The following is a 13,347-nucleotide window of genomic DNA, read 5'->3' as shown; positions in this document are numbered from 1 at the left end:
TTTTGACGAGATCATAACACAACTTTATTTTCAGCGGTGCATAAATTAATTACACGCATTTAATAACTAAAATATCATTATATTCCCCTCTTAATATCATAAACGTTCTACGCCAGGGAAGCACTTAATAGTGCAGGGGGCTATAACAGGCTATTATCCTTGTGTAATGCTATTAGAGAACCAATTATGTACCATTACGCTTGCTTTTTTGCAGTTTATGTTATTTCATCCAATGCCGTCCTCGACTTCAAAATTTCAGATGGTACTCGGAGCCTCATTTCCAGCAGCAGAGGAGCGACGGTGTCTGCGCGAGGCGTCCCACATGCGTTTTAAAAGTAATTGAAAGGGTCCCGCTGCATATAATTTACGCGAGAGTGGGAAATAAATCTTTGGACCCCTTGCTGTGAACAAAATCAAAATGTAGACCTGCGAGCGCACAGCCAGTGGATTCTCGTATAAAGTGGACCCCTAACCCATATAATGAGCAATTACTGGTCTGACAGCCAATTTTAAATTCAAAAACAGTCATCTAGATTTTTAATATAAAAAGCAACTGTATAAAAAGTGCATCGTGCTTGTGCCCGTGTGTTTGTAATTTGGGAATATGCATGCATAAAAGGTAAAGTTACACTTTCGGAGTAATTCGGAGATGCCTTGGAGAATTTTGACGTTTACCACCACATGTGCATTCCGGTTGGCCGGACGACAGCGCATGCAATAAAAAAAAAAAAAAAAAAAGCAGATTAATTGCAATTACGTGTGAGATTATAAAGGCGAGTGTTGTCATGCTCTAAACAGTCACAAAGACAGCTGGTCACTCCCTCCTCGTGTGCAAGAAAGAGGATGAGTTGGAGCAGGGGAGGTAAACGCGCAGCACTCAGTGATTGACGGTGGGAGTGTGATTGCTCAGCTGAGGTGGAGTAAGAGACACTTCATCACTGCGCGATTGCACAACAGATCATCTATAGGTATAGAAGTACACACATGTTTTTGTTTTCTCGAACATTAGCCCAAGTAGCTATTTAAAATCGGTTGCGGAGACGAGAAGTGCAAGGATAGGTTAAATCAAGTGTTGGCTTCTCAAGGCGCGTATTGTTGCGGTAATAGTTGAAAAACATTTGCGTTGACGTTTGGCTATCTTTTCTTTGCAGAGTGAAATATTCTCGAATTGTTCTACTGCTGGGTGCAAGTCGTAAAGCACCGGGAAACAGATATGTTTTACTTTCACTGTCCTCCACAGTTAGAGGGAGAGTGCTGCAGGACGAACACGCGTAAGTATGCATTATTTCTTCTGTAAATTGATAACTGATTTACATTGCCTTCGATTAACGTATAACTTTTTATAAAGAAAACATTTGGAATTTTATTTTTTTTATTGTTGTTCTTATTATTTTTACTAAGTTTTATAATATGTACTAGCCTATATGTAAAGCAAGCGACCCCGTTATTTAAGTAGCCTAGGCCTATGTTATTTATTTTGATCAAAGTTACAGCTATTGCCTTTAGTTAATTATTTGTTTGTGTTTGTTTTGGGGTGTTTTATGTTTTGCCACATGGTAACTTGATCTAGACCCATGAAAGCCTTCCAGCTGAGACTTTTTGTTTGCCTGAGAACAGATGTTAGATGTCATGCCTTTCAACCGGCATTTTGATGGTCACGGTTTCTCATTGTGTAAGGGGATAATTTGAGTCTTTACAAGATTGCAAACAACTGTTCTCTGAGAATAAGGCTAGCTAGATAAACCGATATAGGCTATAGCTGAGGGAATCATTTTAAGAGGACTAGGACAATTTATATTTTCACCCTAGACATTATTAAAAAAAATACAAAAAAAAAAAAATATATATATATATATATATATATATATATATATATATATATATATATATATATATATATATATATATATATATACCATTCTTTAACACCGTCACGTTATTATTTAAAACAGTGAATACAAATGGATTTGGGAATCATGCCACTGGAGACTTTGATGACGGTTTTCTGCGCAGAAAGCAACGCAGAAACAGGACAACCTTCACTTTACAACAGGTAGGCTATGTTGATTTATAATCGTACAGAATTGAAAAATCTGCAAAGAAATCAATCTCTTTGAGGCATGCAATGTAGGCTATATCGTGAGCGTATCAAGGAACTGTTCATTTCAAGTCAACTCTCATTTTAATTGTAAAGCAGAAAGGCACAACATTTGTTTATTTAGGTTAATCGTTCATTCACGGCAGTAATTTAAAAATACAGAATAAGAAACGGGTAAGGCTAAAGTAGGCTATAAGTAGGCCTAAAGCATTTTTTCTTTCTGGATTGTTAAGCATGAATTCAACTAATGGATCAAAATGTGTGTTTTACAGCTGGAAGCTTTAGAGGCAGTTTTTGCACAGACCCACTATCCAGACGTTTTTACTAGAGAAGAGCTGGCTATGAAAATTAACCTAACAGAGGCCCGAGTCCAGGTGAGACACTCTCTGTTGTCCCAAACCAAAGATAATAGCCTACTGTATTGTCACATAAAGCACTGAGAGCACGTTTGACCAAAGAAAGTAAATTAAGCCACTCTGTCATTTCCGTGATGCGCTTTAATAACATCAACATTATGTGGAATATTAGATTAGGTTGATTAATCGGTCATTCATAATTAACTAGTGGTAATGTTCTACGCTAATTTGTCCTCGTCTCTAAGGTATAAATATTGCTTAGATGCATTCCCATTTCCGTGCTTCAGCAAATGGAGAGAGGATGCTTTTTAGAGAAAATACAAACATTTTAACTGGGAACGATTTTCTCTCGTTAAGGCGCTCGTGCACCTGTAACCTCCGATTTCATATTCTGCGGCCTTGCAAAACATCCGCTGTAATATCAATTTGGGCACACACGTAATTGCATTCAATGTGTCTGTATGTAATTTCCTGCATTCCCAGATTTGCTTTTGGGTTTTCTTCTGAGCTCAGATCTAATTGTGAGAAATATAATAGTTTCCCTTTTGTTCCCCAGGGTCATCTTGCTATCGCTTAAAACCAATGACTGCAACGCGATAATGGAATCTGCTGCTGTAAATTAGGGATTGTAAACAAATTATTTCTCTCTAATCGGATTACCAGATTCCTATTATTAAATCTGAACATGAATCGGTCGCAGCATGCACGGATATTAAACTTACATTGTTATTAAGGAAATAAATGTTCTTTTTGTTGTAGTATAGTCGGCGCCCCCCGTTTTTAAAGTGTCAATCGGCTCGCGCTGCATTAAGAACAAACTGCAAATTGAGATTAATGGAGCAATTATAGACCATTCAGTACTGGTGGGATCATGACTTCTAGCTGGAAGGTGCAAGGGTGAGATAATGTTACTACAATTACATTGTGAATATTGTTGTCTTGCCAGTAAACTGTTGTCTCATATTATGTCGAGAGAACAGCTATGTATATGTGGGGCGTTTTGTTTGTTCCCCATCATTGTACCTTTGCACAATGCTGGCCAGGCGGTGGAGATACGACTGCATTATGCAACCTTTTCCCATTCATATATGATTAATGCGTTAGAGAGCACAGACTTAATCGAATCTGATGTTGTCAAACAATCACTAAATAGAGAAATAAACGACTTCATCATGGTTCTCTCTCAGAAGCAGGGGGACTGTCAGTAGGAAGTCATTAGAAAATGATAATGAAAAATTGCTCAATTAAATGTTGTTATAGGCAATGACCTTCATTCAATTAAGATACAAGAACTTCACTGTATGCTCAGCAATTGTGTTCACAAAGTTTGAAATAAGTCATTGGCTAATTGTTTATCTAAATAATAATTATAATATTTATGCATACATAAAAATAAAAATAACATAAACAATTGTTATTTTATATTGAGGTTCAGGAGCTGCAATTAAAGTTTTTATTTTTTTATTTTTTAGAAAGAATCAATCATTAGTTTTATCCTTGACATTTTCACTTCACTCTCTATTTAGGTGTGGTTTCAAAATCGAAGGGCAAAGTGGAGAAAAACAGAGAGAGGAACTTCGGACCATGAGGGAGGCAAAGAGCAAATCAGTGATGGCACCCCTCCTGCAAGAAACCTGAACCAGTCCCCTGTTGACCACAGCAGAAATAAGAAAGACCCAATGGAAATACAGCAAAGGTGTGTAGGTCATCTATTCAAATGTGATTTAGTGCATTCGATGGGATTGTTTTTCTTATGAGATGTAATTCCCAATTCTGTTCTTTATGCAGTATTAACAGAGTGGTTGGTTCAGGTGGACCTTTTTTCCCATCTTGTCTGCCTGGTACTCTGCTTAACACAGCTACTTATGCACAAGCCTTGTCACAGGTTGCAACTTTAAAAGGTAAGATCTGGCATCTACTAGATTTCATCATACAAAATACGTAGAGCTGTGTCAGATAAATTTGATATTAAGTTTGCTGTTATTCATTATTTTAATTGCATTTTGTTATTGCATCTGATGTGATGATATTAAGTTTGCTGTTATTCATTATTTTAATTGCTTTTTGTTATTGCATTTGATGTTATTGAAAAAGTGCGTATTGTTATTGTGTTGTTTCTTCTAAATTTATATTTGTAAAATACTGTGATTGTTAACATGATTATCATAAACATGACATTGGTTGACTTGAGAAATGAGAAATGCTGGTACTGTTGTAGCAGTTAATCTCAGCAACTGATGCAATCAAATCTTTTAGACTCCCTGCATAATCATCTAGTGTCTATTTGGGATATAGGCAAACAACAAACCTTCCCTATTGCAAGTAAGCTACTTGGTAGTCTGACTGACAGCTTTCAGTTGACTTTTAATCTGTTAAAGGCTATAGCTGATTGTCTTGTGCAAAAGTTGGGAATCCTTGTATGATTCATTTGTGTACTCATATGTACACATTGTGATATATACACAAAGTGAAACATATTATGAAATTTAAGTAAATGAGAAAAGACATTTAAAATCCATGTGAAGGACATTACCTGGCCCATGCTTACACAATGTTCCTGTCTACCTTATTAGGAAGTCCGTTGTGTTCCTGCTGTGTGCCTGACCCAATGGGCCTCTCCTTCCTGCCACCGTATGGATGCCAGAGTAACCGGACAGCCAGTGTTGCAGCCCTGCGCATGAAGGCCAGAGAACACTCTGAGGCAGTGCTGCAGTCAGCCAACCTGCTGGGGGTAGGGTCTGCAACTGGGCCCACAGCTGGGCCAGGGGTCGGGCTGGGCCAAAGCTCTGTTGCTGCTGGAGGAGGTGATTCCAGTCCTAACTCTGCTGCATCTAAGATCACATCACAACGAAGAACTCCAGACAAGCACCTGCATTGCCAAAAGGAGGGTCCAGATAAGAAATGAGGGAGTATTTTTTCCCCACATGGAGGACATACTTTGGATTTATAATCAAACATTGAATGCCTGCTGCCTCTTTTTTGAGCACTTACATACCGTGGACAGGATGGTGTTAAGTGCAATCCTTGATGTGTATTTTGTGTGTATGTGTGTCAAACTATTAATTCAATTGTAATTTATCTCTCATTGTTCAATTTGCTCCGATGGTTGGCAATGGGTTGCCCTACTCTTGGGACAGTACATGTGGGCACTTGGCACTGTAATCTGTTTTCTATTTTTTATTTTCTTCAACATGTTGTGTTTAAAGAAATTGCCCTGGTTGCCAATGTGAATTTATTTATTTATTTTTCTCAATCCACTTTGATGTTTTAATTATACTGCCTTGTGTACTGTGAAGTCAGATGATGGTAAACATTGCATTGTGTTAAGATATATGCCATGCTGTAATCTAAACGTACTAATGTGATATAATATATGTAAAATAATATCAAGGACAGAAATGTATATTAAGTGGTTTGTCATATTTTATTATATGATCTAGCTAATTCTTATCCATGCTGATTTAATGACAACTGACACCTCTCTTGTTGTCACATCTGCACGTCTATGATAGACTGCAAGAGTCCAGACACTGGTCCTGTTTTGACATGTTCTATAAAACAATTAAACATGTAGGCAATCATGTACATCTCCTGTTGCCTATTGCTCACACCATCTGGCTGTGATCAATTATTAATTAGTTCACAAGCAGTAGGGCTGCAAGTATGGAAGCAATGGTTGGTCTTATTATTTATTTACCTTAAAGTACATCACGACTTCCCATCTCACTTTCTTTTTACATGGGACCCAGGATGACACTGATATAATATGTACTAATTATGAAATGATGCATTGGGTGTACAGCAAAGCAGTTGTCATTAGATTTTTAAGCACCTAAATTGAATTCGTTTTTTTAAGAATTATTTTGCTTTTTGTTCAAAGCAAGAGAAAAAAATACAAAGAAATGTGTGGTAGTACACATTTTAGAACATGAACGCAATAATATGACAGTGAATGATTATTTAGGGGCATACACTATAAACCTTGAAACAGTTTATGAAAAGGAAACCTGTTCTATGTTTTCATAGATACACAAATCAATAATGAAAAAGTAACTTAGATTAAAAGCACTTATAAGTGCTACCTTTGAAAAGGAACTGGACTGATTAAATTCATGTCCTTGAGGATTTTCAGGAAATTACTTTTGATAGTCAATAACACAATTGAGTAAACTGCACACACATTAGCATTAATAATTGATGTAGAATTATGTATTATCACAAAGTAGTAATTTAATAATTCATGATGCGACACCCTGGTGACAAAGCAGAGCCGGATAATGTCAAAAGTATTGCCTGATGAAACAGTGCAGCTTTGCGTGTGTGTTTTATTGTGACACAATTTAGATAAAATATGATTTGCTAGAAATGGGCTTGAAAATATGATTTTCAATTAGAGTGCATTGTCAAGTTTTAATCTGGATAATGACGGAGAGACTGATAATATTTTAATGTATACATATAATCGAGGTTAAGACAAATTATCAACAGCCCATAATATTATTACTTAGCTTGTGCGAACACCTACATATAATATAAATGAATATTTCCACCACTTTTAAGATGACATGTTAAGTACAGACCTAAAATATAAATTGTTGTGAACCAAAAATGTATATATAAAAACACTTTGAATATGTGTTTATTTTGCTTTTTGCTCATAGCGAAAAAGAATACAAAGAAATGTTTGGTAGAACACATTTTAGAACATATAGACCTAGATCTACATTAATACATTTTTAAATTTAGAATATATTACACATTGTTTTAATTCTACACCTAAATATTGCATATGAATACCGATCTGATATTTAGATGATATGCAAAAGATTGAGGCAATGTGCGGCATCAGTCGTTTTAATGGTGACCTATGCGGAGCCTAATGATTTGAGCCTGACTACTTGCAGGAATCAGCGAAGGTCACGCGAAACTTGGTGAGATGTTCTAACGTTATGACCTTTTCAACTTGAATAATAGTAAGCCTATACCGCTTATAGGAGCGTATATTTTGTTGAAAACTTTTAATTCATGTAGGCATATTTATCTTAGTTAAGTCCACAAACTATACCGGTAACTGTTTTGCTGCTCGTAGAAGACCTGTGTGCAGCTCACCAAGCGTGCAACAGGTTTCAGACACAGGTCAAGAATGTGAAGCGCCTCGTATGCCCCCTACAAAGATCAAGCATCAATAAGGATTCCCGCCATACTGCAGGGATTTCCCCCATCGTACAGCACGTGAATCTGATGGAGACGGCGACAACAATCTGCATATTGATTAGGTACTTAAATATACAGCTCTTTGAAAATTTAAGAGACCACTGCAAAATCAGTTTCGTCTGATTTATTATGTATAGGTGTGTTTGAGTGAAATGAACATTTCTGTTTTATTCTATAAAGTACTGACAACCTTTCTCCCAAATTCCAAATAATATTGTCATTTAGAGCATTTATTTGCAGGAAATGACAACTGGTCAAAATAATAAAAAAATGCAGTGTTTTCAGACCTTGAATAATGCAAAAAAAATAAGTTCATATTCATTTTTAAACAACACAAGACTAATGTTTTAATTTAGGAAAAATAAATATTTGGTGGAATATCCCTGATTTTCAATCACAGCTTTCATGTGTCTTGGCATGCTCTTTACCAGTCTTTCACATTGCTGTTGTGTGACTTTATGCCACTCCTGGCACAAAAATTCAAGCTCGTCTTAGTTTGATGGCTTATGGCCATCCATATTACTTTTGATCACATTCCAGAGGTTTTGAATGGGGTTCAGGTCATGGCAGGGTCTTAATCTGGTGGTCCTCAATCTACACCTTGATTGACCTGGCTGTGTGAAAAAAATTAACCTGCCCGATTCCAGCCTTGCTGAAGCACCCCCAGATCATCACTGATCCTCCACCAAATTTCACAGTGGGTGCAAGACACTGTTGCTTGAAGACCTCTCCAGGTCTCCATCTAACCATTAGAAGACAGGGTGGAGTATCTGTGATGATCTGGGGTGCTTCAGCAAGGCTAGAATCAGGCAGATTCATATTTGTGAAGACGCATGAATCAAGCCATGTACAAGGTTATCTTGAAAGAAAACTTGCTTCCTTCTGCTCTGACAATGTTCCCCAACTCTGAGGATTGGTTTTCAGGCAGGAAAATGCTCCATGCCAGGTCAGTCAAGGTGTGGATGGAGGATCACTGGATCAAGACCCTGTCATGGCCAGCCCAATCTCCAGACCTGAACCTCACTGAAAACCTCTGAAATGTGATCAAGAGGAAGATGGATGGCCATAAGCCTTCAAACAAAGCCGAGCTGCTTGAATTTTTGTGCCAGGAGTGGCATAAAGTCACCCAACAGCAATGTGAAAGACTTTTAGAGAGCATGCCAAGAAACATTAAAGCTTTGATTGAAAATAAGGATTATTCTACCATATATTGATTTCTGAACACTTCCTAAGTTAAAACATTAGTATTGTGCTGTTTAAAAACGAATATGTACTTGTTTTCTTTGCATTATCCAAGGTCTGAAAACACTGCATCTTTTTTGCTATTTTGACCGGTTGCGTATTCTGCACATAAATGTTCTAAATGAAAATATTTTAATTTGGGAGAAATGTTGTCAGTACTTTATAGAATAAAACAAAAAATGTAATTTTACTCAAACACATACCTATAGTCAATTCAGAGAAAGTGATAATTTTGCAGCGGTATCTTAATTTTTTCCAGAGCTGTATGCTACACACACACACACACACACACACATATATATATATATATATATATATGTGTATCTATATATATATATATATATATATATATATATATATATATATATATATATATATATATATATTACATTTAGATTAATGTTTTTAGGTGTTGATTTAGTGATGTGGGGTATCTTTACTTATTTCAAAATGTTCTGAAAATGGTTTAGTTTTTTCAAACTCAAGCTACATTTTGCATAACCAAATCTAGCTAAATTGACCAATTAATTGCAGTATTCTTAGATACATTTCGGCATTCCAGAAAAAGGGGGCATTTTATCTCTTAAATCTGCTTCACAAGGATATTTTCGTCACAAACAAGGACATGTTGGTCATTGTGATCACAATTTTCTTCCAGTTAAAACTATGTATGTTTGCTCCATTCAGGATACTTTCTCCTGCATGTGCTACTCTCAGCCAATATAGTACTATTTTAAGAGGAACAGTCCACATTGCATCTTTTTAAAAATAATCATAATACATTTTTTTCATATGCTGTTTACAGAAGGGGGAATCAATTTACTCTAGACTCTGTTATTGTTAATCTTTTTTTTTTTTTTTTTTTTTAAATGAATTCTTGCACAACAAGCAAACACAAAAACAAATGTCCTGTGATGGTTTAAGTAATTCAGAGTTATTGTAGTGGCATTTACAGAAGATTGTTCGTAACATTCACTGCACATGGATTATTGATTATTCAGTGCCAATACATGCATTTCAGCAGTAATTCATTCTATTGTGAGAGGCATTGTTACATCAAATTAACTGGAGAGTGGCCAAGCAAGCTTAAAACCCCCTAAACTAAACTAAATAATGACAGAAATAATTTGTTTTAAATTCTATTTGAATGAAGTTAATGAGTTCTTTTGTTGCATTAATGATACATTGTCAGTGAAGTCATATCCAAACTCTGGTGCTTCAGTTGTTGAGATATGGGCCTGCAGAAAAGGTCATAATAAGGTCAGCATTTGTGCAGTTATCACAGCTGCCATTACTTATGTTTAAAAGATCAATAACTCAATAAATTTGTTTTGTCTGGGAGAGATAAGACAAAATGTTCAATGATGTTCAAAGGCTTCCTTACACAGTGCTACTGTAACATTAATTTATAGAATTACTGCTATAGTTTCACAGAATATAGGGGGGAAGTTTGCAATCGTAAAACTGGCTCTACATTTTTAAATGATTATCGGCCAGATGTTTTTAAAAATTATAGACACACAGATGTGTTTAGAGAGGTTTTTATACAATCAATTGATTTACTAGAGATGGCCTATGCACAAAGTGCAATGCTCAATTTTTCCACTAGAGTGGTATATTGTGCAGATCCTGAAATCACTTAAACCTACAAATACATCAAGATTAGAACCAAAGCAATAGAGTATAGAGAGCAATTAAACAACACTTTGTTCTGAAGTTTGTTACATCAGATAATACCTATAACTGTTTGAGTTCTGTTTGACAAAAGAGCTGCCAGCATACAAACTTTGATTTCACATTTTCCTTTAATAGCCAGATGATATAAAGCGCTTCTGAAAGACTGGATAAGTAGTACATTGCAATTCGTTGTTTATAAGTTAATCGTTTTATAGAAATACATCTATAACCATGGCAAGGTGAAGACCACCCCTTTTTTTAATATGTAATCTGCCAAAGCACATCAAGGGAAAAATAGATTTTAATGGCAATTAGCCTTAAACTGTGTGTAAAACTTGACACACTTTCATATTGTATAATTTTCTTACAAATTGTGGGCCATTTACATTAACATAATATGAGGGGAAAAAAAATCTTTAATTTTATTTTGGTATAATGGTGCTATTTCTGTCTGGCTGGGTCTGATATGTGGTTTTAGCATTTAGGCTTACACTAAAATGCTAGTGACTTTAGAAGTTTGCTTAAATTTGCTGTGTGCTCTGAGGGCATGGTCGCTATTATATTATAAACAAGTACACTGCATAAAAATGTCAACATAACATAATTAAATGGAATGCTTCACAGTTCTTTCCTTTTTCTTATAATAAATAATCCTGTTCTTCTAGATTACAATCCATATCGCATCTACAAAACGCAATGCAATTTAACAGCAAGCTTAACATACAAATCAAAAAAGTTTTAAGAGCTCTTAACTTATTTCAAAGTCACATTTAAATAGCTTATACCATCACATTATTTTAGATTTATGTATGAACAGTATTTACCTATCTAAACAATTACTAGTTTGCATGGGTCATGTGTTCTCCATTGCAAAGTCCTCTAATTCACTCATAGTTATGATATCTGTGTGACTTTCACTGTTGGCAACATTGCTTTCCGTATACAAAGACGGATCATGAATTTGCTCATACGACCTGTACACAATTTCAGGATATTGCTGGGAATCTCTTCTGTTATTCCCCTGATAAACATTTTGTCGCCATGTTTCACTACCTGTCTCAAGCCTATCCTGCTCTTCTGTTAGTTTAGCTGGCGCTGACATTTGGGAGGATGACCTCAAGGCCGGTGATGACGAGGCAGCCATTGGCACAAAGCCAGGATACAGCTCGTATGGAGTGTTCAACATCTCCACTGATGCTGGCTGCGTTAGAGCAACCTGGGACCTCTGACGGACATTGAGCTGAACATATTTACCTGTCTCTGGGTCATAAAATGTCTTTGTCTTAACAGTTAATGGCATGTCCACCATAAAGTACTGTCCTGAGTTTGGATCTTGGAGAAGCTTTCTGTGAGTCATGGGGAAAGGCTGAGCCAACATACTATGCACAGGGGTGGTGTAATTTGGCTCAATGCCATAATGTGAAAGAGGTGGTGTTACTTGTACTGCTAGAGGTGTTGAGTGCATGTCCGAAGGTGATGAGGGCACACTGGAGACATTTTGGATGGATTTGGGCACTTGCTGTTCTTGAATTTCCGGTGTCTGGGTCTCTGTCTTTTCCTTACGCCTTGTTGTAAGCCTTTGTGCTCGTCGAAGAGCCTTTTCAGATTTTGGGGGCACTGCTGGTGGCTTACCCAATTGTCGCATATCACTACAGGCTGACTCTGGCCTTTCATAGCAGGCTGACTCTGGCCTGTCATAGCAGGCGGATGCAGACCTTTGGTAGGTGTCTCTGTAACTTTCATTCTTTGGCATGTAGGCAGCAATCTTGTGTGACATATTGACAGTGCTTCCTGTACAGTTCTCCACATCCTCTGACATTGTGCTTATGATGGACAGAGTTTCTTCATCTTCAAGAATTTGGCTTCTTCTCTGAAGGCCCTTTGATTGTTTTGCTGTGCACTCTGTTAAAGGCAAGTTGTTTTGGAGTGCCTCTCGCACTTTATGAAGCCGATGGGAGGCAATAGCTGGATCATGTAAGATTGGAGGATTAGCAGACTCTTTATATTGAAAATTCTCCTCATCTCCTTTTTCTGTGCCACTTAAGTGCTCCTTTGGGGAGCCAATCCTGAAGTCATCAGAAAATGACCTGTGAAAGCATGGTTTGACAGTTTTGATCACAGAAGTATTTCTGATGGTATTATCCTTTACTCTAAACATCGCAGGTTTGCCCATGGCTGGAGAAGAAGAGTTAGAATGTGGTCCTGATGCATTCACTTTACTGTAGTCTATTAGACTCTGCAAAAAGAAGCTATCTTCATTTTTCTCTTCCTCTAAGTTTTCAGACAGGATTTTGTTTTGAGTCATTTTGTGACTTAATGGAGATGGTTCAGGTGTTTCCTTTGGTTTTATATCTCTGTCAAAATCATTCACAGTATAATATTGTAGTTCGTCCATTTCTTCTCCAGCTGGTGATATCATTTTTATTGGGTTGTCTTCTGTTTTCATTGTACCAGACACATATTTCAGTGGCAAGTTTTGCTTTCCAGAATGAGAAAGATTGTCTTTTCCAATTGCATTGTCACAAGACAGTTGCTTAGATCTAAAATAATCACTCTTACCGTGGGCTTGCGATTGTAAAATATTTGCACCTTGGGGATTCTTGGATGGGTACATTTTGTGGTGCCCTCCTCTGTTTATTTGCTCCATGAAATCTGGTTTAGTGTTTGGTTCCTTATGATTTATGAGAGCTCTATCCTGAGTGCCCCCTAATTCCTCAAAAACAAATGCTTCATCCTCAGACCTTGAAGATGCCAGTGATA

General features: G+C 36.7%; 1 protein-coding gene across 1 annotated transcript; it reads left to right on the top strand.

Moving 5' to 3' along the window:
• Window positions 1-156: 156 nt before the first annotated feature.
• Window positions 157-5,910, top strand: drgx (dorsal root ganglia homeobox). Its single transcript, XM_052151646.1, has 7 exons — window positions 157-968; window positions 1,152-1,271; window positions 1,953-2,053; window positions 2,371-2,472; window positions 3,981-4,150; window positions 4,243-4,355; window positions 5,028-5,910. The coding sequence occupies exons 2-7, from the start codon at window positions 1,214-1,216 to the stop codon at window positions 5,357-5,359; spliced, it is 876 nt and encodes a 291-aa protein (XP_052007606.1). The 5' UTR covers window positions 157-968; window positions 1,152-1,213; the 3' UTR covers window positions 5,360-5,910.
• Window positions 5,911-13,347: the final 7,437 nt, after the last annotated feature.

The sequence above is a fragment of the Xyrauchen texanus genome, chromosome 20 (assembly GCF_025860055.1).
Source record: "Xyrauchen texanus isolate HMW12.3.18 chromosome 20, RBS_HiC_50CHRs, whole genome shotgun sequence".
NCBI classification, from domain to species: Eukaryota; Metazoa; Chordata; class Actinopteri; order Cypriniformes; family Catostomidae; genus Xyrauchen; species Xyrauchen texanus.
This window is presented reverse-complemented; position numbering and strand designations above follow the sequence as displayed.

Coding starts and splice junctions, on each gene's coding strand:
- drgx (XM_052151646.1), top strand. CDS start 1,214: ATGTTTTACTTTCACTGTCCTCCACAGTTAGAGGGAGAGTGCTGCAGG. Junction 4,151..4,242: donor CCAATGGAAATACAGCAAAG/GTGTGTAGGTCA, acceptor TTCTTTATGCAG/TATTAACAGAGTGGTTGGTT. Junction 4,356..5,027: donor ACAGGTTGCAACTTTAAAAG/GTAAGATCTGGC, acceptor CTACCTTATTAG/GAAGTCCGTTGTGTTCCTGC.